At 40.1% G+C, this 26,162-nt stretch overlaps 1 protein-coding gene and 2 long non-coding RNA genes across 3 annotated transcripts in view; 1 reads left to right on the top strand and 2 right to left on the bottom strand.

The window, feature by feature from the left end:
- Positions 1–26,162, bottom strand: part of Tti1 (Telo2 interacting protein 1) — a 187,648-nt gene that overhangs the window by 123,524 nt on the left and 37,962 nt on the right. The window contains exons 3-4 of the mRNA XM_075291346.1: positions 21,814–21,991; positions 20,641–21,747 (exon numbers count right to left, since the gene is read on the bottom strand). Coding sequence (XP_075147461.1) covers positions 20,641–21,747; positions 21,814–21,991 — 1,285 coding nt within the window. The remainder of the gene's footprint in view (positions 1–20,640; positions 21,748–21,813; positions 21,992–26,162) is intronic.
- Positions 3,715–4,561, top strand: LOC142221600 (uncharacterized). Its single transcript, XR_012718140.1, has 2 exons — positions 3,715–4,117; positions 4,177–4,561. It is a non-coding gene; the product is annotated as an uncharacterized LOC142221600 (long non-coding RNA).
- On the bottom strand, positions 4,139–4,792 carry LOC142221599 (uncharacterized). The gene is made up of 2 exons (XR_012718139.1): positions 4,581–4,792; positions 4,139–4,525 (listed from the first exon to the last, which is right to left on the bottom strand). It is a non-coding gene; the product is annotated as an uncharacterized LOC142221599 (long non-coding RNA).

A 26,162-nucleotide genomic window follows, 5' to 3' on the forward strand; every position in this document is an offset into this window, starting at 1 on the left:
AAAGAAACGAAATCCACATCTTTTATCTACTCGGGTCTAGCGAATATAAATTGTCTGTGACGAACCCTGTCCCCGCGAGTGTACCCCAGCATACCATGGAAATCCTGTCGTTACAAGGCCTAAAATAATTGCAAATTTAAATTCAGAAAGAAACTGCTGAAATATTACGAATAATTGCTACAATAAAATGTTGCTAAATCTACTGTTAAAAGCTACAATTTGAATATAAAGAATTTCAAGTAATTGGAAAATACACCTCTTTCCAGAAAATCGGTTGAAATAGTACAGTTTCCGAAGATAAATCTGGTATTGGAAACATAAGATTTTAGATTTACAGGGTAATTGTTTGTTTAGTTTTTATAGAGAGAGTTTTAAATTTCTGTCTAAGCTTTCAAGAAAATCGAATGATTTCAGATGTAAATTCTGTAGGTTTATGCAGTGGATGGTTATTGATCGAAATGGAGGTTTAATGAACAAATTGCTATTTGCGAAAATGTCAGGTACAAATTGCTGTTTCTATTTACCAAAGAAAAAGTATCAAAACATTGATAAACTTGACACAGCTCGGTCTATAAACGCAGAGAAGGAGTATGATCACCTCAAACATGTTTCAAGAGCAAAATGTTATTTTTGGTTGTTTTCTCGCCAAACATAAAATGCTTTCCGAAAGCAGATACATAATTTCCGAGAAAATAACATGGTTGCGATAAAAATGTTACATGGTCATATCCCAAAGAAGTGAAATCGGGAGATCGGTTAAAAAGGGATCTTTAGGGATCTAAAATGCCTCCAATTTAATGAAAATCGGATAAAAATGGTGTTCTAATTTATCAAGAAGCGATCGGATAGGTTTATATGGGGGCCATATCGAAACATGGACCGATATATTCTATCTTCGAAATTAACCTGCCTGCAGACAAAATTTATTTTGTGCAACATTTACGCACGATAGCTTTATTATTGAAGCTTGTAGCGTGACAAGTTGATTTCAATGCTGTGAGTGAGACACCCATTAGACTAAAAAACAGTGAACTCTTTTGCATTGCAAAATGAACTAAACTGCAGTAAAATTTACCATGATTTGGCCCTTAAGATTTTTCCCTGCTTGTCTAGTTTACAATTTTCTTAAATTCGAGTTCATCAATGACATTGTATTTTAATTCAATTTTTTGGAAACCCCGATAATAAAATATAGTTACCAGTCTCTTTACAATGTCGACGAATAAACTATTTTTAAATATATCTTTCCCCAAAACAGGGATATTAAATAATTAACCCTTAAATACACATAGTCACCGATTCCTCCGAAAAAATATATAGTATGCAACAAACTTGATTTCATAGAATTCGGTCAAAATTTAAAATTTAATTCGGCCAAATTTAAGATACAATGCGCATTTAAGAGTTAAAAGAACAACAAATCATTGTGTTATTATGAAAATCTTCATACATTAAAAGTAAATTGTCTGTAAGCAAAAACATTTTATTATAAAAATTTAAAAAATTTGAAATGGTTAACAATTAATACCATTTAATAAAAAAATAATAATTTGTAATACTTCATATTAGCTTGTAACATTTTATAAAGTGATAAAAGGAATACAACTTTTCTTAAGTAAACCTATCATATCAAATTTGTTCCAACCATAGTAACTGCAAACAATTAAAAAAATAATAAAGAAGTAAGTAAAGTGGAAAGTCGGGCGGAGACTATATCATACCCTAAACCACCCCTACTGAATTAGAAAACATAATCTGAACAGAATTGTCTGATATTAGGAGCTATAGTTGATTTTGCACCTACAGAGTTAGTATATCACTAATATTGATTCCATTATTAAAACATATATTTCTTTAACTAAATCTGAACCTATTTTTGCACATATAGTTAGTGCTATAGAATATTACATTTAGCCAACTTTGATTACAATCGGTTCATAAATAAGGGTTTTACGGCCAAATTTCGGAAAATTGGGCGATACATACACACCCAGAGAACGACATATTCCTTCACCTCAAACATGTTTCAAGAGCAAAATGTTATTTTTGGATGGTGACCAAGTAACATTTTTATCGCAACCATGTTATTTTCTCGGAAATTATGTATCTGCTTTCGGAAAGCATTTTATGTTTGGGGAGAAAACAACATTTTTGCGATAAACATGTTACGTCACCATGCAAGAATAGCATTTTGCTCTTGAAACATGTTTGAGGTGATCATATTCCTTATCTGTGGGTATATGGGAGCCCTGTCTAAATCTGAACCGATTAGAGTAAGGCAAGTTTGAGCAAGATGGGTTAATAAATAAGAGTTTTATGACCAAATTTGACAAAATCGGGTGATGCATATATATGAGAGCTATATCTAAATCTTAACCGATTTCGATGCAATTTTGCAGACTTAAAAGGTGATGAAAATGATTACTTTGGTCCAAATTTGATGACGATAATTTAGTAGAGGTGTGAACGTGACACGAAATTGTCGAGACTCACGAAAATTTTCGTGAGGTAACGGCGTGAGTGAGCGTGACTAACCAACCAAATGTCGTTAGTGAGCGTGAGTCACGAAAATAGCATCTTCGTGAGTGTGCGTGAGTAACGAATTTCGGAAAAACACGCTCACGAAAATAATCCCGCTTACGAACATAAAATGCTTACGAGTTCAATTCATATATAATTTTAGTGACATCCTAAGTGTTAAAAGTTTTATAACGCTCTCGATTTAATCATACTCATATTTTCAGTCAGGTTCTATAGGTAACTCATAAAATTATTCGTGAGTCACGACATTTAAAAGATTTTCGTGCGTGAGTACAAATTTTCTGTTCGTGAGTGAGTGTGCGTGAATAAGATTTCTCCGTCGTGAGTGTGCGTGAGGGTGAGTAACATATTACTCACGTGCACACCTCTATAGGTTAGTAAAAAAGTGCAAGGTGACCTCATTTGTCGAAATCGGGCGATACATATATATGGGAGCTATATCTAAATTTGACCCGATTCAATAGCGTTCGTCCTTGTGCCCAAAAAACACTCTCTACCAAATTCCATCTAAATCGATTAATAATTGCGACCGGAATCCTGCGAACAACAAATACATGGACAGACGGACACCAAGCGCTAAATCAACTCAGGATGTGATTCTGAGTCGATCGTTTTATATATTTTATGGGGTCTAAAATCAATATTTCTGATAGGCACATTTTTTGACAGATCATGCGGAGAAAAAGGAATCAATTAAACACCTCTTGTGTGAGTATCCTGCATTTTGTGTAAGGCGTAAGCAAATTTTAGGGGCATATAGCTTTAGATTACTGGCGGAAAAACGTGGAAAACGTTAACTTAAGCAATCTGCTAATGTTTTTGGAACAATCTAGTTGGTTCAACAGAAGAAAATAATCGGAAAGGTTCAGCGGTTGACTAGAAGAGCCCATATGTAATAGGTACTTTTGGTTAATGTGGTATCACAATGGACTGAATAGTTTAAGTGAGCCTGAAACTATATCGGGCTGCCACTTTAACCTAACCTAACCATACCCTGGAGACGGAGTCTAAAGATTTTGCTGGAGTCGAAGTCGGAGTCGTATAAATTTTGCTCGACTCCGACTCCGGCGAAACAAGATTTGAAAAACACTTCATATCTTTGTAACAAAAGAAATATTTCGACAAATTAGATTCGATTGGGGCTTTTAATCGAACAATGAAAAACGAAGTACTGGGGGGTTACTCTGTATTGCGATACGAAAGCAAATGCGATGCGATAGTTAAATGCGTTAAGAGTACAATTCGGTACTCTGTATCACTTGCGCAAACGCTTTCGCAAAGTAAACTGAAAATATGGTAACGCTTTAGCAAAATAAAGCGAAAATATGACAACGCTGGCTGCACAATGTAAACAATAACGAAAATGATAAAAAGAAATGTCAAAAAATTGTAAATAAAAACATTTTAAACAATCTTCCGTTCGGTGCGTGTTCTTTTAAAACTTGCTAATCGTTTATAACAAAAAAGTAATAATTATGGATTCGATAGCGTTATGGTTTGAAGAAAATTAACATGAACGAATTACAAGAAGAATTTTGCGAGATCGGTCAAATATACTCTACCTAAGTGACCACGGGTAAGAAAATGGAAACTCAAATTATGTGACAAACGTTTTCGAATATTTCATTTTTATAGATTTATACAAAATTTTCGTCTTAATAAAGATGCGTTTATGTATGTATTAAACGCTATTAAAGACGACCTCGTCGTTCCAAATAAATCCACAGCCATTCCAACTCCAATAAAAGTGGCCGCTGCTTTGAAATTGCTTGGACAAGGTGGTTATCAACACCAAATCGGCCAAGACCATCTTTTAGGACTATCAGAGCAATCTATGTCGCGCTGCTTAAAAGAAGTTTGCGAGGTGATTGAACGAATACTTTGTCCCAAGCACATACAATTTGAGGTAACTGCGGAAGAGACCATAAAGTCTACCAAAGTTTGGAACTGACGTTGCTGTGTCTGTAACTTTTTTGGTTTTTCCCTAAAACAATAAACAATTTAGATACAAATATAAAAATTTAATTGTGCTTACTTACATGTTTGTTACTTTGCGATTGCTATTTTGTTTGCGCACGATTTTTGCGATCAACGAACGAGTTTGACATACGCTTTCGCATTATAGAGTGCGGTGATGCCAGATTTGCGAAAACTAGATGCGCAAGGTAGATACGAAAACGAATTACTGAGTACCAATTACTCGATTCGCGACAATTTTTCTTACGCATCGCAATACAGAGTAACCCCCCTGGATTTCAGGCCATTCAAAGTGGATTTATATGGGTGAAATTTCAAGGTGATATAAAAAGTAGGTTTTACTAGAATATGGGCTGAATTGATCAATTGTATAGTCCATTTTTAACATATTAAACTATCGATTTTTAACTCTATATACTCTTGGTAAAGGTACAATCTTAAGGCAATATAACAGTAGAACCTAACGTTCTGAATTTTTGGCAGGCATGTTGAGTTCGAAGACGGGTTATACCGAACAATTTTGTGATATAGCACCTAAATATAAACCCATCTCCGATTTGTTTTAAGAAATTTTTCCCAGTCTAAAATTTTCATAAGATTTGTCAGAAATTTTGAGTTATTTGAGATCCATAAATAAATGCGCAAATTCCCCGTCGCCCCAGATTTTGTATATGAAGATAATTATTTGAGAAATCTCCATATACATGCGATGTCCTTGGAAGCTGTAATTTTAAATTAAACCTCTGCCAACGTGCCATCTGAGGCAGACTTTTGGGAGAAAGTTTGTTTCATCAATGTCACTCGAAATTCTTTACATTAAATTAATGGCCTCTAATGTCCATAACTGATAGACCATTTATAAATCGATGTTTCACCATCTTACTTCTATAGAAACAATATTCGTAACTGTCCAGCTATTCCTGTCATCTGTTGTATGGTAGTGCTTATTTAAAATTCCGCCCGCCCTAATTTATGACAGTTTATGTTTGTTTTATATATCCGACATATTACATTTTTTAACATCTAAACTTTCTATCCGATTAGCCCGACATTTTGATTTTACTTCTTAAACATCTGGAAGCTTAATTATTTTTGGAAATGTTGTGTTTTTATAAAGTCATATTCTGGAGATTGTTGTTATCTACCCATATTTTGATGTGGTCTCTATATAGTCTTGTGTCGTATTTTAATTTATTGGCCTGAAATTAAAATGTAGAGTTCTTTACATTCCTAAAATGCTGAGATTTGTCGTCGAGTAGTATCAAAAATTAAAATTAGAGTTCTTTTGGACATATAAACACATATGGCAAAATAGAATACATATATCGGTATATTTTTGGAACATTACACCTTCAGTTACAATTGGAATACTGTTAAAATGAGATTTAAGTACACCACATGGAGTCGAATCCGGAGTCGGAGTCGAGGCTAATAAGAAATGCTAGAGTCGGAGTCGGAGCCGGAGTCGAGCAAAATTGACTCGACTCCACAGCCCTGGTTTAAGGTATAAAAATGGTATGTTAATTCTGTGTATTTACCGATGTGAAGGCCTTAAACAAGAAATAAGAATACTTACCGGTTCTCTATTAAATTAACTTTTTAGTACGAGTGAAGTAAAATATTTTTCATGTTAGCCAGATACCGAAACAGGCGATTAACGTCCAAATGCATGATATTTTAATTTTACAATTAATTATTTTTCGAGCTTTATGGACAAATTACATCAAGGAATTTGATCTATGGAACCATTGAAAAGAAAACGCCAGATACAAATCTATACACGCCTAGACTGTACATGTTTCAGTTCGGACGAATAAACTTTTCCACAGCCTTTAGTATAGATCTGGCTGGGAGAGATAACTCAATTTTGTTCACTTTATGCTAACTTCTTATGGAGAAAACATTTGGGAATTTTCTTCTTACAAATTGAATCATCTTAACTCGCACTGTGCATCATCTTTTCATATAGTAACAAATCCCTTGATCTTATTTTTATTTCGTTTTGTTACTGCAGTAATGCAACAACAAACATTAGTAGTGAACAATCAAACAAATCTTTTTGTTTCTACAGTTAACAACGACATGTGAACTAAAATATTTTTCTATGCTAAGTCTTATTCATATATATGATAAGCTTTCTATAATCATTTTATAAGAAATTTTACTGAATTTGAGGAAACTCGGGTTTAGTTCGGTTTTTGTTAATTTTTATGAATGCTTTGTTATTAGTGAATAAAAGTTTCTTGTTCATTTGAAAATACTTATATTTATTTAAATTCCATACCTTATTCTAGTTAATTAACTATTTCTAAATACTTTCTGTTTAGGATTTTTTTAGTGAAACAATTTTTATATTTTACCCAGAAATTTAACTTTAATTTCATTTATTTATATTCCTACTCCCAAAAAACTTTGTTATTCATAACAGCAGAAATGTTTGATTGTGATTAATAAGTTCCAATAAAAATTACAGCAAATGGCTATAATTTTATTTTAATACTCACATTTAAGGCTATTTTGACAATTCAGCTATATTCAGGTTTATGCTAGGTGTAGCGATAGCCCGTTATTTTAGACTCATTAAGACTATTCAGTCCATTGCGCTACCACAGTGGTCAACTTCTCGCTTATCACTGAGTGCTGCCCGATTCCATGGTTAGCTCAATAAAATGGGACCTCGTTTTTATAATCGTGTCCGAACGGTGTTGCACGTTGCGATGCAACCACTTAGAGAACCTTTGAAACCCTTATTGCTATTGGTGCCTTCGCTTTCGCCGACGTCTCTCGCTTTTTCACCGCCTCGCCACTAACTTGGTATTTCTGTGGAGAGCCGACGATTAATTTTTGTGCCAATTACAATTACCGTTAACAAAAGGCCGATATCACTAGAAAACAATCAGCTGATGTGCGAAAAATAAATTTTAATTTTTTCGGTTTAAAATATTTTTATTTCTGACGCAATTCTAAGCCTGAATATCCAAAAATAATATTAAATTTGACGCGGGAAAAAAATGTGAATATATTTCAAGGACAGTAATAGCTTCCAAAACTATAAAAATGGTTACGACGCTGAGATCAATGGCACAAGGATCATCGTGAACGAAAACAATCAGCTGATGTGTAAAACTGAATTATAATTATTTACGTTTAAAATGCTGTTTGTTTATAATCCAATTTTGAATTGCAGAATAAAAAAAATAATAAATTTGACTCGGGAAATTATTTAGATACCTACATAAGGACAACAACATCCGGCTTGTACAATTGGAACGAAGTTGACATTATGTGTCCAAGGATCATTCAAAGTTCGTGAAGGGCACAATTGTTATCTAAGTTTGGTACTAAATAAAATAAAACATTCACCTCGAAGGGGTTCTATTAAAAATAAATGGAATTGAAAATCAACACGTTTATTTTAAATGTGCTGTTATGGTAAATGTGATGACCATAACTACTATATATACGGATCTTTGTCAAGTTAGTATAAATAGCTCATTTTTTTCTTTTTTTTGTGATCATCTTAGGACTTCTTGATATAGAACATGAGTTCCGCATTGGAAGCTGGAATAAATACTTGAGCAATACAGATTTTTTAATAATAGTTACAGCTTTTCTACCATTTGTTACAATTTGTCTCTAAAGTCCAAAGGCTTTAAACCACAAACCAAAAAACGACACCAGGAATACCGATTTTCGATAGCAGAATATATCGACGAACGGAATGACAATTAGTGGCGACATACGAAAATCGACGGCGAGGGCGACAGATTATTTGCTTTTTAGCAAACAAAAAAACTTATAAAACAGCAGACAGCGTTTGCTATTAACAGCAGTCTTTTTTTCTATAAGTGTATACAACAAAATAAAAATCTTATAATTTTAGTATAAGATTATTAATTTGAGTAATACATAAGTTGATTATCACAATTGTTTTTAAAATTAATTAATGATAACTTAAGTATACATAAAATCTAATCAATTTTATTAAGTGAAACAGATAGAGAAAATAAATGGCAAATAAAGAAGAATTTTGAGATATATTAACATTAAGATCAAAATAAAAATAAAAAAAATGCATAAAATCACAAATTATTAACTTCAATCATTCTGAAAATATTCAGTAAAAAGTCTTTTGAAACGGAAAGCATTGATGGTATACCATTTCTGATACCAATGCTCGATATCTTATATGAATAATCTTTTTCCCCCTGTTAGAGCTGGCAAAAAGTAACCTCTCAAATATGTATGTTATATTGGTAACTTTAGATTTATTGTCGTTTTTCTTTTTTCTCTATTCTCTCTCGCTCTCTGACTTTTCTAAACATATACATGTTTATAGGAACTTTCTAAATTAATATATACCCAGAGACATTGTATTTAAGAAAATGTAACATAACATAATATGTTATAACATCTTAACATACACCCAAAAAAATTTGTTAGTAGAAACGGCAGAAAAGTCTGCTAAAACAGCAAAAATCTGCTGAAAAAGAGAAAGCAGTCACTGTTTGCTGAAATAGCATTGAGGCATAAGAGCAAACATTTTGCTCATCGCATTTAGGAGCTGTAAGTATATTACAGTGCAAGAATATACCAAAAACTACTTTTGGTTGTTACATATGCTTTGGGGAAAAAATTATAACCTAAACATTTCATAATTTGTTGTTCGTTAGACCCTGAAGTACAAAAATATAACAGCAGACATCGACTGCTGTTTTTAGCAGACTCTTTCTTTGAAGGTATATGTTCAAACATGTCATACTAGACCATGAACATTATATGTTTGCACTTACAAATATGTGCTAAAAATTTAAGTCCCAAACATATAATTTTTACACCGAAACATATGAAAATCAGTATTTTTCGTCCGGGTGGGGACAAATATGTTCACTGGAAATATCATCTGAAGTTTGGGAAGGAGCCGCTTTGGAGTTAGTCGAAAAAAAGACATACCGGCTATACCTAGAGCACATGCATGGATACCTGCAAACCCTCCTGATCCTGAGTCAATATTAAACAGTGATGCAAATGCACATCATAGTATTTGGGGAAGTAGTGATACTAATGCAAGGGGAGAGTCGCTAATAGAATTTATTTTGCGTACTAACCTGGTGGTTTGCAATAAGGGAGATGCACCAACCTTCGTCACCAAAAATTGGCATGAGGTTATGGACGTCACATTGGCCTCTCCGGAACTGAATGATAAGATATCTGAGTGGCAATTTTTGAGAGAACAAAGATTCTCAGATTATCGCTACATCAGTTTCAAATTGGCTGTTCGTACTTCAAATACCATATTTCCGAGAAATGAGAGGAAAGCTGATTGGAATAGGTATAGGGATACGTTCAATATGATGATATCAGAAATACCAGAGATCCAAAAATAAGCACTGTGCAGGATATCGAACAAACCGTGGAGCGGATTTCAAAGGCCTTCAACATCTCACTAAAAGCTGCATGCCCTAGAGGAAAGCCAAAGGGGAAAAATCGACCGCCATGGTGGTCTACGGAGTTAAGTAATATGAGGAAATCCTACAGGAAGCTCTTTAGCAAAGCAAATCCACAAGAGCTCCGGAGGATTGGGACACTTACAAGATGAATCTGAGAGGATATAAACGAGAACTGAGAAGGGCTCAACATAACACTTGGAAAGATTACTGTAGCAGTATTGAGAATACGTCCGAGGCTTCCAGACGTATTCTTCCAGACTACGGAAGGTACTAGCATCCACTTACTCCGTTCCAGGTTTCATTAAACCATCGGAGGGCAATTGGACAACGTCCAGTGAGGAGATGTTGGAGGTAGAGGTGTGCACGTGACACGAAATTGTCGTGACTCACGAAAATTTTCGTGACACACGTGTGAGTCGTCACGCTCATGTCAACGGCGTGAGTGTGCGTGAGCGTGATTAACAAACCAAAATGTCGTGCGTGAGCTTGAGTCACGAAAACAATATCTTCGTGAGTGTGCGTGAGTAACGAATTAGGCTCACGAAAATAATCCCGCTCTCCTACATAAAACGCTTAAAAGCAAAATTCATTTGCGATTGGAATTCATTTGCATTTCATCCCGGAAATCAGATGGCTGAACCATATTCTGGCGGTGCCACAGAGGCTCAATGGTCATTTCCTATCGAGCAAATTGTATCGGAATCTAGAATAAAATGAGCTTTAAATATTTTTGGACCATTCAAATCCCCTGGACCTGATGGAATTACTCCGGCGGAGTTACAAACAGTGACTGACATAATTACCCCTAGATTGACGGTGATATATAAAGTGGGAAAAGCCTCTCATTCGAATACGAAGGTTTTCCGACCAATCAGCTTATCCTCATTCCTACTTAAGACTCTGGAGAGGATGATAGATATTTATCTTAGAACTAGCGTCGATTCAAGTTTGCTCTCGAAACGACAGCAGGCATACTCGAAGGGCAGGTGTACTGAGACTGTGTTGCATGAACTAGTCAGCTTAATTGATAACTCACTATCACTATCTGTCAATGCATACATAATCGTGGCGTTTCTAGACATCGAAGGGGCATTCAAACATACAAAATTATGTGAACAGAGGCACTCCCCAAGGAGGAGTTCTATCACCTCTTCTTTGGAATGTTGCTATAAATAACCTTCTGGCTTCCCTAGAAAAAGAGAGGATAAAAGTTGTGGCATACCCAGATGATGTGGCTCTAGCAGTCAGGGAAAATTCCCATCCACAATCAGAGACATTATACAGAGAGCCCCCCGGATGACTGAGAAATGGGCGAAAGAGAATGGTCTTGGGGTAAATCCTGCAAAGACAGTACTAGTCATGTACTGCAAAGATCGCAAAATTCCCACGGTTAAGCCCATATCCTTAGGGGGTATGGAAATTCTCTTTGGTGAGTGTGCTAAATACCTTGGCGTTATTTTAGACGGGAAGCTGAACTTTAAACTTAATATTGAAGAAAGGGCCAGAAAAGCCACGGTAGCTTTGTACTCGTGCAAAAAGGCAATAGCAAAAAAGTGGGGAAATTGTGCATTGACTATACACGGCAGTGGTTAGACCTATAATGCAATATGGTGTTGAACTCTGGTGGGCGGCACTTCAACAGCCGACAAGCTTAGACAACGTTCGGCGTATGGCGTGCTTGTGTATCTCGGGCGCATTCAGTAAGACAGAAACAAATTCCCATAATGTTATGCTGGATCTATTGTCTTTAGTCTGCAACAACGGCGGTGCAGTTGCGCGAGCTATCGCTGTGGTCAGAAAAAAGGTAAGGTCACAGTTCGGTCGGCACAAACTTTTCAACAAAAAGTTGGAAACTCTAATTCCCAACAGTGAGGCGTGGTGCACACAGACCCCGGGGAATAAACGATGTATAGATTTCTATATTGATGGCTCCAAATTGGACGGGCAAGTGGGTTTCAGAGTATATTCCAGATTACATAATCACTGTAGTGTTTTTCGGGCTGAAATATTAACAAGAGAGGTGGCGAATTGGCTGAGAAGTAATGTTCCAACAAATGGCATTAATATGTACTCACACAATCAACATGTAATAAAATCCTTGGATTCAGTGTTCCTTAACTCGAAAACGGCCATCGACTGTCGCAAATCTCTCAACGAGATGGCTGAGCAATACAATATTCACCTAATGTGGGTGCCTGGCCATAGGAACATACCGGGGAACTGCCTCTGGCAAGCTCTTACTGCCCGAGAAGGCTGTTATGATGGCAAATGTTCCATGGGAGAATTGCAAGGGTTGTAACGACACCAAGCAATTATGGCCCCATTTAAACTTAAACCGCACACTAGATATGCTAGTGTTCTCAAGACGTCATATATCACTCCTGATATCTGATGTAACGGGTCGCTGCCTGATAGGCGATTTTGCAAAAACCATTGGCGCGAAGTACAATGACTACTGTATGGGCTGTCATAATGCGTAGGAAACGGAATCAATTAAACACCTCTTGTGTGAGTGTCCTGCATTTTGTGTAAGGCGTAAACGAATTTTAGGGGCATATAGCTTTAGATTACTGGCGGGCCTGAAAAACGTTAACGTAAGCAGTCTGCTAATGTTTTTAGAACAATCTAGTTGGTTCAACAGAAAAAAATAATCGAGAAGGTTAGGTTGTGATACCACATTGGTGAACTTCTCTCTTATCACTGAGTGCTGCTCGATTCTATGTTAAGCTCAATGACAAGGGACCTCCTTTTTATATCCGAGTCCGAACGGCGTTCCACATTGCAGTGAAACCACTTAGAGAAGCTTTGAAACCCTCAGAAATGTCACCAGCATTACTGAGGTGGGATAATCCACCTCTGAAAAACTTTTTGGTGTTCGGTCGAAGCAGGAATCGAACCCACGACCTTGTGTGTGCAAGGCGGGCATGCTAACCATTGCACCACGAAGGTTCAGCGGTTAAAACTAAAAGTGCCCATATGTATTGGTACTTTTAGTTAATGTGGTACCGCAATGGACTGAATAGTCTAAGTGAGCCTGAAACTTAATCGGGCTACCACCTTAACCTAACCTAACCTATCCTAACCATCATCTGAGAACATATGAACATTTTTTACTTACCTTAATTTCTACATTTTATTTCATTAAAAATGTTTTATTTTGATTCTCTTATTGTGTTATGTTGATGTCTTTCGTTGTTGTTGTGATTTCATCAATTTTTATGTTATACGCTTTGATACTTCAGCTTTTGGCCAGATCGATGAACTCTGCGACTAAGGTGGGGTGTGTCCAGAGTGAACTGGTGGTAAGTCGGGTTGGTTTAGCTGGGCAAGAGAAAAGATGACGTGTGTCGTGTGACCCTTCGTTCCAAATTGGGCATACGTCAGCTGTGCTGCTATCAATCACTGATAAGTAGGAATTGAGGCGACTGCCCTTGCCTGATCTTAATTGGGCTAAAACTACACTAGTCTGCCGTGGGAGGTCTCTTTCCTCCGATGCTATGGGCGGTGGTCGGACTCCGAGAACAGGATTAACCTTGTAGCTTCTCACCGCTTCAGCTACAGTATCCTCATGAATCTTGTTCAAAACTGCCTGGTACGCTGCTTGATCTAAAGGCTCTCTTTTATAGCGCTGGATCTCGCGCTTTAGATGATGTATATCAACCCTTACGTTCCTGGTTGGTGGTTTATCCATGAGATGGTGGTTTGGATGATTACTGCGATAACAACCCAGGAGATACTGCTTTGACAGCATGTAGTTGTGTCTTCGGACAGGGATGATCTTTGTCTCCACATAAAGCTGATCCAGTGGTGTGCTGCAGAGACACCCAGTCGCAGTTCTAAGGGCAGCGTTCTGGCAGGTCTGTATGTTATTCCACTGCGTATCACTAGTCTGGAGCTGCATAGTTTACCACCGACCGGCTAATTGCCTTATAGGTAGTTAACAAGGTTTCTTTGTCACCTCAAGTACTGCCGGCAAGTGACTTGAGGAGCTTATTACGAATTGCAGTGGCATGGGCAGACGATCTAAACAGGCTGTCGAACGTGACCCCAAGAATCTTGGGGTAATTTGTGGTCGCAATTATTTCGCCATCGACACTAATATTCAACTGCCTGTGCACTTCTGCCGTCCATGTAGTGAATAGTGTGGCTGAGTATTTAGGGGGAATATCTTCAAGTTTCTCGCAGTGAAATAACTGGTAAGATTAGCGAGGTAGACGTTTAATCGATCGCATATGTAATCAACATTGGGCCCTGATGCCAAGATTGTACAATCGTCTGCGTAAGATACAATATTGACGCAGTCTGGAGGGTGTGGATTAGAGGATAGGTAGAAATTAAACAGTGCCGGAGATATCACCCCACCCTGGGGAACACCCTGTTTCACTCTACGGGGTCGTGATTTCCTATCCCTAAATTCCATGTACGACTGGCGCCCGCACAAATTAGTAACCCAACGCTTGGTTCCTGCCGGTAAGGACGTGTTCTCGATAAGTCTGGCATGGTTGACCGTATCGAATGCCTTCGATAGGTGAAGCGCCACGAGTCCCCTATTTATAAATGCTGAATCGTACTGTGTACTTTACGGAAACCATGTTGATGATTAGTATGCCATTGTCGTACTATGTACTTTGTGGAATCCCTGTTCATGATTAGCAGCTGGAAAATTCTCCACAAGGCTGGGGAGGAGTAGTGCCTCAATTGTCTTGGCTACTGGCGAGAGAAGGGAAATCGGTCTGTACGATTCACCCTTGCTCGAGTCTTTGCCTAGTTTCAGTAGTGGAATCACCCTACCCATTTTCCATACATCGGGTATAATGAGCGATTCTAAGGACAAATTGAGGAGTCTGGTCAAGTACTCAACTCCCAGTATTCCCAGATGCTTCAGCATTAGCATAGAGATTCCGTCAGGGTCAAGCGCTTTGGATGGTTTCGCGATGTTGATGGCTTCGGTAACTTCGGCTATGGTGTGTCATCGCTGGAGACCACGGATGCGACGATTGGGTCTCCTTTTCGCTCTATCACTCTCGGGGTGCTCGACAAACAGTCGGTTGAATAATGTGGCGCACCTCTTCGCGTCAGTCACTGTCACGTCGCCAAAGGTGACTGAAATACCATCATCCCTAGTAGCGGGTTTCGAGAGGGCTCTCACCTGTTCCTGTGCCTAGGTTACATTGCTTCAGGTGCTCTAACCAAGTGTACCGCTTGTGCTCGTCGACTATCTTACTAATCTCTAGATTCAGTTCCCTGATTCTAGGATCAGCAGGGATAGCACGAAGGCGTTCATCACGCTCGTCTGCGAGTCCCGCCGCTTCGGCTGGAAAGTTGGACCTCACCTGGGCAATTCGACCAGCTGGAATGAAACGAGCGGCAGCTGCGTTGATGTTCCCGGAACGCACTCTGAGCAATATGAACATGGGAGGGGGACGGGAGCCCACTGAAACGGCGATCTGTGTATTCTCTGAAGCCTTCCCAGTTGGCTTTGCAAAATGTGGAGTCATCTATCTGCTCTGCCAAAGCTATGCCTCTCTGAAAATGTTCATGTGGGCATAAAAGCCTCCTAGAACCAATCGGTTATGCCCACACAATAGCCACTCAATGTTTGGGCTATAACCTGGAGCACAGCTACCAATCGGCGGTATATACACATTGTATAGCTCTATTTCGGCAGCCCCAGACTTGACTGCTACCCCCATACATTCCATATACGGGTCACTAGTGTCTGGCACAAGCGTGATAGGTGTATACTGCACGGAACGGTGTAATATGAAAGCCAGGCCACCACCTCCATTTCTTGTACGGTCCTTTCGTAGCACATTTTATCCATCACAATGGCGTAGGCTGCAGGTGGGATTCAGCTTAGTTTCCTGGATCGCCTCGACCCTGATCCTTTTTCGATTCATAAAGTACACGATCTCGCTAATCTTACCACGGAGACCGTTGCAATTAAATTGCAAAAATGATGCACTTTCCGGAATTGGTACAACAATATTAGGTGTCAGATGCTGCGGCGGAGAATATTGCTGTGCGAGAGATGTCGGGGGGTCGCATCTGATGACCTGCTGTCGTTGGCACAGCACCCTGCCACGTAGTCAGTATGGCTGTACTCCCGTAGCGATGTTAAGCCGCATCAGTTCCGGAAGTGCACCCATTCTAAGCACCGGTTACACCTCACCGAAACCGAGCGATGATGAATTTGGTTTCGGCAAACTGCACAGTACCATGGTCCGGGGTTCTCCTCTATCCCGGCTCAGACCAAAAGCAAGCAGAGAAGGCTCCCCGGGATGCACCTTCTCCAACACAAAAATACGGACGAAACCAGTGATGCCAATTTGGTGCTTTTAGCACCAAATGTAGTTCTTTTTGATTTCTAAAAAGCACCAAATTGCCGTTTTGGTGCCTCTTCAAAAAAGCACCAACTTGGTGCTTTCTGACATTTTCATTTAGTGCCTTTTTTCATTTTGAACAGTATTAAGTTTAATTGATACAAAATTTTGGTTTAGCGACGAGTGCCGAAAGATGTCATGAAAAACGTTTGTATTAAATTCACAAAAGCACGCACAACTGAAATAAGCAATTGACTCCTTGCAATCCCTTGCAATCCAACGGCGGCGGGTTCTACGCACCGGATTGACCCGATGGATACCAGCCATCGGCCAGCGGCTGCCACCTCAGTGTACGTGTTGTCTCGTCCGTTTTTTCGTGTTGGAGAAGGTGCATCCCGGGGAGCCTTCTCCGCCTGCTTTTGGTCCGAGCCGAGATAGAGGAAAACCCCGGACCATGGTACTGTGCCGTCTGCCGAAATCGAATTCACCATCGCTCGGTTTCGGTGAGGTGTAACCGGTGCATGGAATGGGTGCACTTCCGGAACTGCTCCGGCCTAACATCGCTGCGGGAATATAGTCAAACTGACTTCGTGGCAGGATGCTGTGCCAATGACAGCAGCAGTGGGTCATCTGATTATGTGACCCCACCGACTTCTCTCGCACAACAATATTCTCCGCCGCAGCATCTTACACCGAATATTGTTGTACCAGTTCCGGAGAGTGCATCATTTTTGCAATTTAATTGCAACGGGCTCCGTGGTAAGATCGTAGACTTTATGAATCGGAAAAGGATAAGGGTCGCGGCGATCCAGGAAACAAAGCTGAATCCCACCTGCAGCCTACGACATTGTGATGGGTACAATGTCCTACGGAAGGATCGCAAAAGAAATGGAGGTGGTGGCCTGGCTTTCATATTACACCGTTCCGTGCAGTATAGACCTATCACGCTTGTGCTAGACACTAATGACCCGTACATGGAATGTATGGGGGTAGCAGTTAAGTGTGGGGCTGCCGAGATAGAGCTATACAATGTGTACATACCGCCGGTTGGTAGCTGTGCTCCTGGTTATAGCCCAAACATTGAGTGGTTGTTGAGCGGGCATAACCGATTGGTTCTAGGAGATTTTAATGCCCACCATGAACTTTGGCATTCTCTCCTGGGTAATGACCAGAGGGGCATAGCTTTGGCAGAGCAGATAGACGACTCCACATTTTGCACGGTGAACGAAGAGGCCCCCACGAGAATTATGGGTGACTGCAGCAGTTCGCCAGATTTATCGTTAGCATCGCCTGGTCTGATAAATGACGTCTCCTGGCAACCCGTCATTTCATTGGGTTCGGACCACCTCCCCATAATTCTCACCATCAACCGACCCTCCGATTTCATAACCTCTGAACGCCGGACGTTTATTAATCAAAAGAAAGCCAACTGGGAAGGCTTCAGAGAATACACCGATCGCCGCTTCAGTGAGCTCCCGTCCCCCTCACATGTTCATGTTGCCCAGAGGGAGTTCCGGGACATCATCAACGCAGCAGCCGCTCGCTTCATACCCGCTGGTCGAATTGCCCAGGTGAGGCCCAACTTCCCAGCCGAAGCGGCGGGACTCGCAGACGAGCGTGATGAACGCCGTCGTGCTAACCCTGCTGATCCTAGAATCAGAGAACTAAATCTAGAGATTAGTAAGATAGTCGACGAGCACAAGCGGAACACTTGGTTAGAGCACCTGAAGCAATGTAACTTAGGAACAGGAACTGGTAAATTGTGGTCAACAGTTAGAGCCCTCTCGAACCCCTCCACAAGGGATGATGGGATTTCAGTCACATTTGGCGACGTGACTGTGACTGATCCGAAGAGGTGCGCCAAATACTTCAACCGACAGTTTGTCGAGCATCCCGAGAGTGATAGAGCGAAACGGAGAGCCACCCGTCGTGTACGTGGTCTCCGAATCGATGACACACCACAATTTACTGCAGCCGAAGTTACCAATGTCATCAACAGCGCGAAACCATCTAAGGCGCTGGGCCCTGACGGAATTTCAATGCTAATGCTGAAGCATCTGGGAATACTGGGAGTTGAGTTCCTGACCAGACTCCTCAATTTGTCTTTGGAATCACACATTATACCCGATGTCTGGAAAATGGGAAGGGTGATTCCACTACTGAAACCGGGCAAAGATTCGAGCAAAGGTGAATCGTACAGACCGATATCCCTTCTTTCGCCAGTAGCCAAGACACTTGAGGCATTACTCCTCCCCAGCCTTGTGGAGAATTTTCCAGCTGCCCACCATCAACATGGATTCCGTAAGGTACATAGTACGACAACAGCCTTACATGCCATTTCGACACATATTAATAAGGGACTTAACCAGCCCAGGCCGTGTCATAGGACGGTCCTCGTGGCGCTTGACCTATCGAAAGCATTCGATACGGTCAACCATGACACATTATTTGAGGACATCGAGAATACGTCCCTACCGACAGGAGCGAAGCGTTGGGTGCTGAATTATATGTGTGGACGCCAGTCGTACGTGGAATTCAGGGACTGAAAGTCAAGACCGCGTAGAGTTAAACAGGGAGTTCCCCAAGGTGGTGTGATATCTCCGGCACTGTTTAACCTCTACATGTCCTCGATTCCACCCCCTCCTGACGGCGTCGAGATTGTATCATATGCGGATGACTGTACAATCTTGGCATCTGGGCCCAATGTTGATGACATTTGCGATCGGTTGAACGTCTACATAGCTAATCTTACCAGTTATTTCACTGCGAGAAACTTGAGGATATCCCCCACCAAATCCTCAGCCACACTATTTACTACATGGACGGCAGAAGTGCGCAGGCAGTTGAATATCAGAGTCGATGGAGTAATAATTCCGACCACAAATTACCCCAAGATTCTTGGGGTCACATTCGACAGCCTTTTTAGGTCATCTGCCCATGCCACTGCAATTTGTAATAAGCTCCGTGGTAGAAACAAGGTCCTCAAGTCACTTGCCGGCAGTACTTGGGGTGCGGACAAAGAAACCTTGCTAACTACATATAAGGCAATTGGCCGGTCAGTGGTAAACTATGCAGCGCCAGTGTGGACACCGCAGACCAGTGATACGCAGTGGAATAACATACAAACCTGCCAGAACGCTGCTCTTAGAACTGCGACTGGGTGTCTCCGCAGCACACCCCTGGATCACCTTTATGTGGAGACAAAGATCATCCCTGTGCGAAGACACAACTACATGTTGTCAAAGCAGTATCTCCTGGCTTGTTATCGCAGTAATCATCCAAACCACCATCTTATGGATACACAACCACCACCCAGGAACGTAAGGGTTGATATAATCTAGAGGCAGGTTTGAACAGGATTCATGAGGATACTGTAGCTGAAGCGGTGAGAAGCTACAAGGTTAATCCTGTTCTTGGAGTCCGACCACCGCCCATAGCACCGGAGGAAAGAGACCTCCCACGGCAGACTAGGGTAGTTTTGGCCCAATTAAGATCAGGCAAGTGCAGCCGCCTCAATTCCTACTTATCGGTGATTGATAGCAGCGTAGCTGACGTTTGTCCAATTTGCAACCAAGGGCCACACGACACGCGTCATCTTTTCTCTTGCCCAGCCAAACCAACCCGACTTACCACCAGATCACTCTGGACACACCCCACCTTAGTCGCAGAGTTCCTTGATCTGCCAACAAGCTGATGTACCAAGCGTATAACATGAAATGGATGAGATCACAATAAACTGTTACAACAACAACAACAACATTGACTCCTTGCATATATTAATATTTTGAAAGTTGAAAGACATTACTGATCAAAATGAATTGGATGAAAGCATTAAAACTGATTAAGGTGTATACTTGAATAGCGGTTTATAACTTCATAAAATTACAATTTCGATGCACAAATGTTCTATAATACATCCTCGGAAGTTTTTTTTTATATAGAGCGTGGTATGTTAGAATTTATAATATATTTTTGGTGCTTTTTGGCCTTGGGGAGTTGGCAACACTGGACGAAACAACATGTACACTGATGTGGCAGCCGCTGGCCGGTGAATAGCATCCATCGGGTCAATCCGAATATATTTTCGAATATATTTTATGCCAAACATTTTAGTCTAGTTTGTGAACATTATATACTTGCAGTTACAAATAACGTGCTAAATTTTTTTACACCGAAACATATGAAAATACTATTTTTCGTCCATGAGCGTGGAAAAAGGAGAACGAGTCCTTGCTTAAATACAGTTTTTCCAAAGAAAGGTTTGAACATTTTAATTGTGTAAAACTAAGCTCATAAATCCATCGCAAAGTTCTTAAATCGATCGCAAAATTTGTTACAAGTTTACTTACCTTATCGTTTTTTAGCCTTGTTCCTTGGTCGGGCTCTAAGGATAAATGCCAATGCTTATCATCTAGAAGTTCACTCAATAACATTTTTACCAAATCTAGACCGCTGTATCTAAAATCACCTCCTTTATCTTTTGCTGTCGATAACCAAAGAAGAACTAAGAGAATTTCATTAACTGCAGGAGATTCCATTTGTAACAACTCCATGAAGTAATTAATGACTATTCGATTCAAAATAGGTGTACGACCTAGTATACAGAATATATCCCTTACACACTTAACGCATCTCTCCGAGTTCATGTGCTTAAATCGACGCCATGGAAGGTTATTCGATTCCATATAATCGCACTCTACGTCAATATCACGCAGTGTATATTCTTCATCTAGCAAATCGATGGATACGTTTAATTCCAAAGCCGACAGCAAACACATGCAAAACATTTCCAAGTTCTTTGGAATAGAAAACAATAGTTGCAATTTGTTTGGACTTAATGATTTTAGAAATCCCTTTAGAAAAATGAACTCTGAATACTGTTCGCTTTCATTATATCTTTGAATAATTCTCGGCAATTTTGTCATGTGTTCATCAAAAAGCAATTCTGCGCTCTCATCAAATATGGGGACATTTGGATGTATACTTTGTAATCGTTCAATGCAATCCCTACTAAGATTTCGGATATGAATATCATCGTCTTCGGTAAATGCTACTACACTTTCAAGTATTAATATAAAGTTCTCTCTGAGATTGTTGTGAGCACATGTTTGTATTAGATGAGCACACATTTGCGCATATTCTTGACGTATTTTTGTTGACGTGTGAGATCGCAAAATGTTAGTCTCAATAAACACAGTACGTAGCTTTTTGGATGAGGCTTGGATCCATTCCCATGTTCGACCTTCGTCTTGTAGCTGTTTCATTCGCATTTCTAATTGTTCGCGGTTCTTATTGATGGCTAAAATATTATCGTCGTGTGAAGAATCGCATATGCCTTTGGGGATTACAGAAAACAACCTTTTAAACGAGTGTGTGTCATATTTAACATTTATCATATCTTCCACTGTTTCTTCATAAATCACGCACATTATTCTGCTCATAGCCTTTAGGGAAGTCTGAAATATAAATATATATTAATTTTTTAAGTAATCGTTTTACTTTATATTATTTTCCCAACTAACAATTTTTATAGACTCGCCAATCCTTTCGTCGGCTAGTGCGGTCCTGTACAGAACGGTGACAATTTTAGGTAGGAATATGAAAAGTACATTTGCCACCTGATTACGCAGAACTACATCCATTCTTTCAGCTTCGTCATGAACATAAAATGCTATCATTAGACATTCCAGGGACGCTATACTAAAATATAAAAATATATTTGTATAATTAATTTGAAATAGATGGCTATCAGCGTTACCAATTTAGCATTTTCCCAGCTTGATTGGGCTTTTTTAAATCAGTTAGCGGACAAAAAAGTGTAATTATATTTTAGACATATTATTTTTATGGTACATTTCCTGGTTTTAGCTCAGACGACACTGTTTGGAACACTGACAACCACAATAAGGGTTTTCACATATGTACTTCGAAGATCAATGCAACAATAGTTCCCGCCGTTATTGAAACTGTCAGAGCAACATTCGTGCAGTTTTTAAAACGGTTTAGTACCAATAATACCGTTAAATTCTGGTACAAAGAATATTCATAAAGAAATGCTGCACAGAAAAAAATTGTTGCTCGTAATTTATAACAAGTTTTGAACTGAAGTCAATCCATCACACTTGCAGTTCTATTCACAGAAACTATATTTTTTATCGAACCGACGCAGCGCTTACTTTCCCGTCCCTTCCGACCGTAGGGGCCACATTCCTACTACGAAGAGATAACGTACACACAATATTTCGAAACATGGCGGGGTTAAGTTAGGTTAAAGTGGAAGCCCGATTATGTTTCAGGTTCACTTAGACTTTGTGAAACCACATTAACTAAAAGTACCTATTCCATATGGGCACTTCTAGTTTTAACCGCTGAACCTTCTCGATTATTTTCTTCTGTTGAACCAACCAGATTGTTCCACAAACATTAGCATACTGCTTACGTTAACGTTTTCCAGGTCCGCCAGTAATCTAAAGCTATGCGAGGGCGGTTCGGAAACTTCTTAGCCTATGAATGAAAGAGAATAGTTAGTTTTTCAAAAATATTTTTACTTTTCAATATAATCTCCTGAAACTTCAATACACTTAGTCAAACACTTTTCTAGCAATTCTATCCCTTGATTAAAATAGTTTTCCTCAAGGTCTTCCAAATAGTGGTTTACAACTGTAATTGAATCTTCATTTGAGGTAAAACGCTTGCCAGCAAGGAATTTTTTAGGTTGCAATAGTACTCTGAATTTATTGTTTTACCCTTTTGCAGATAGTCAATCAATAAAATACCTTTGAAGTCCCAAAACACCGTTGCCATAACCTCACCAGCCGATTGAATTATTTTTGCATTCTTTGGGGCACTTCCTCCAGCTTCAGTCCATTGTTTGGATTGTTCTTTTGTCTCTGGAGTATAGTGGTGGATCCATGTCTCATCAACAGTTATGAAACGACGCTTAAAATCCATTTTATTTCGCTAAACGATCCAAACAAGCTTGAGAAATGCTCATTCTTATGCGTTTTTGATCGACTGTTAACAAATGTGGCACCCATCTTGCAGAAAGCTTTTTCATCTGTAGTTCTTCATGCTAAATTAAATGGACTCGATCATTTGAGATGCCCATGATATTAGCAATTTCACGCACTTTTATTCATCGATCATTTAATACCATATCATGCACTTTGGCTACAATTTCTGTTGTTCTTGCTTTCATCTTCAATGCTTGTACGACCACGTTTAAATTCAGCAACCCAATTTTTTACTGTTGCATATGAAGGAGCACTTTCACCTAACACATTCACCATATCATTATGAATTTCTTGTCCCGATAAGCCTTTTTTATGTAAATATTTAATGACAGCACGCATTTCTAATTTTTCAATTGAAAAAAAAAAATGCGGATGCGTCTTTTTTGAACACCTGTTTCTATATGAAGGAGTTGCCAGATCGAAACAAAATTTTACATGTGTTCATAACAGAGATGGAAGTTTCCAAAACACTTTTTTCTGTTTATACCGCGATTTTTGTGCTAGGTAAGAAGTTTCCGAACTGCCCTCGTATGACCCTAAAATTTGCTTACGCCTTACACAAAATGAAGGACACTCACACAAGAAGTGTTTAATTGATTCTTTTTCCTTCGCATCATGACAGCTCATACAATAGTCATTATACTTCGCACCAATAGTTTTTTTATAAATTCGCCTATCAGGCAGCGAGCCACCGTGGTGCAATGGTTAGCATGCCCGCCTTGCATACACAAGGTCGTGGGTTCGATTCCTGCTACGACCGAACACCAAAAAAAGTTTTTTAGCGGTGGATTATCCCACCTCAGTAATGCTGGTGACATTTCTGAGGGTTTCAAAGCTTCTCTAAGTGGTTTCACTGGAATGTGGTGGAATGGATTCCACCCCCTCCTGACGGCGTCGAGATTGTATCATATGCGGATGACTGTACAATCTTGGCATCTGGGCCCAATGTTGATGACATTTGCGATCGGTTGAACGTCTACATAGCTAATCTTACCAGTTATTTCACTGCGAGAAACTTGAGGATATCCCCCACCAAATCCTCAGCCACACTATTTACTACATGGACGGCAGAAGTGCGCAGGCAGTTGAATATCAGAGTCGATGGAGTAATAATTCCGACCACAAATTACCCCAAGATTCTTGGGGTCACATTCGACAGCCTTTTTAGGTCATCTGCCCATGCCACTGCAATTTGTAATAAGCTCCGTGGTAGAAACAAGGTCCTCAAGTCACTAGCCGGCAGTACTTGGGGTGCGGACAAAGAAACCTTGCTAACTACTTATAAGGCAATTGGCCGGTCAGTGGTAAACTATGCAGCGCCAGTGTGGACACCGCAGACCAGTGATACGCAGTGGAATAACATACAAACCTGCCAGAACGCTGCTCTTAGAACTGCGACTGGGTGTCTCCGCAGCACACCCCTGGATCACCTTTATGTGGAGACAAAGATCATCCCTGTGCGAAGACACAACTACATGTTGTCAAAGCAGTATCTCCTGGGTTGTTATCGCAGTAATCATCCAAACCACCATCTTATGGATACACAACCACCACCCAGGAACGTAAGGGTTGATATACATAATCTAGAGCGCGAGATCCAGCGCTATAAAAAAGAGCCTCTAGATCAAGCAGCGTACCAGGCAGGTTTGAACAGGATTCATGAGGATACTGTAGCTGAAGCGGTGAGAAGCTACAAGGTTAATCCTGTCCTTGGAGTCCGACCACCGCCCATAGCACCGGAGGAAAGAGACCTCCCACGGCAGACGAGGGTAGTTTTGGCCCAATTAAGATCAGGCAAGTGCAGCCGCCTCAATTCCTACTTATCGGTGATTGATAGCAGCGTAGCTGACGTTTGTCCAATTTGCAACCAAGGGCCACACGACACGCGTCATCTTTTCTCTTGCCCAGCCAAACCAACCCGACTTACCACCAGATCACTCTGGACACACCCCATCTTAGTCGCAGAGTTCCTTGATCTGCCAACAAGCTGATGTACCAAGCGTATAACATGAAATGGATGAGATCACAATAAACTGTTACAACAACAACAACTGGAATGTGGAACGCCGTTCGGACTCGGCTATAAAAAGGAGGTCCCTTGTCATTGAGCATAATATGGAATCGGGCAGCACTCAGTGATAAGAGAGAAATTCACCACTGTGGTATCACAATGGACTGAATAGTCTAAGTGAGCTTGATACATCGGGCTGTCACATAACCTAACCTAACCTAAGGCAGCGACCCGTTATAGCAGATATCAGGATTGATATCTGACGTCTTGAGAACACTAGCATATCTAGTGTGTGGTTTAAGTTTAAATGGGGCCATATTTGCTTGGTGTCGTTACAACCCTTGCAATTCTCCATTCGAACATTTATCATCATTACAGCCTTCTCACGCAGTAAGAGCTTGCATGTAGCCAGACGCATACCAACAGATTCTAGTTCCCCTGGAATATGTAAGGTAGTTCCTAGCCTTGCTAACTCATCCTCTTAGTTCCCCGGTATGTTCCCATGGCCTGGCACCCATATTAGGTGAATATTGTACAGCCCAGCCATCTCGTTGAGAGATTTGCGGCAGTCTATGGCCATTTTCGAGTTAAGGAACACTGAATCCAAGGATTTTATAACAGGTTGATTGTGTGAGTACATATTAATGCCATTTGTTGGAACATTACTTCTCAGCCAATTCGCCACCTCTCTTGCTAATATTTCAGCCCGAAAAACACTACAGTGATTATGTAATCTGGAATATACTCTGAAACCCACTTGCCCGTCCAATTTGGAGCCATCAATATAGAAATCTATACATCGTTTATTCCCCGGGGTCTGTGTGCACCACGCCTCACTGTTGGGAAT

The sequence above is a fragment of the Haematobia irritans genome, chromosome 1 (genome assembly GCF_050003625.1).
Source record: "Haematobia irritans isolate KBUSLIRL chromosome 1, ASM5000362v1, whole genome shotgun sequence".
NCBI classification, from domain to species: domain Eukaryota; kingdom Metazoa; phylum Arthropoda; class Insecta; order Diptera; family Muscidae; genus Haematobia; species Haematobia irritans.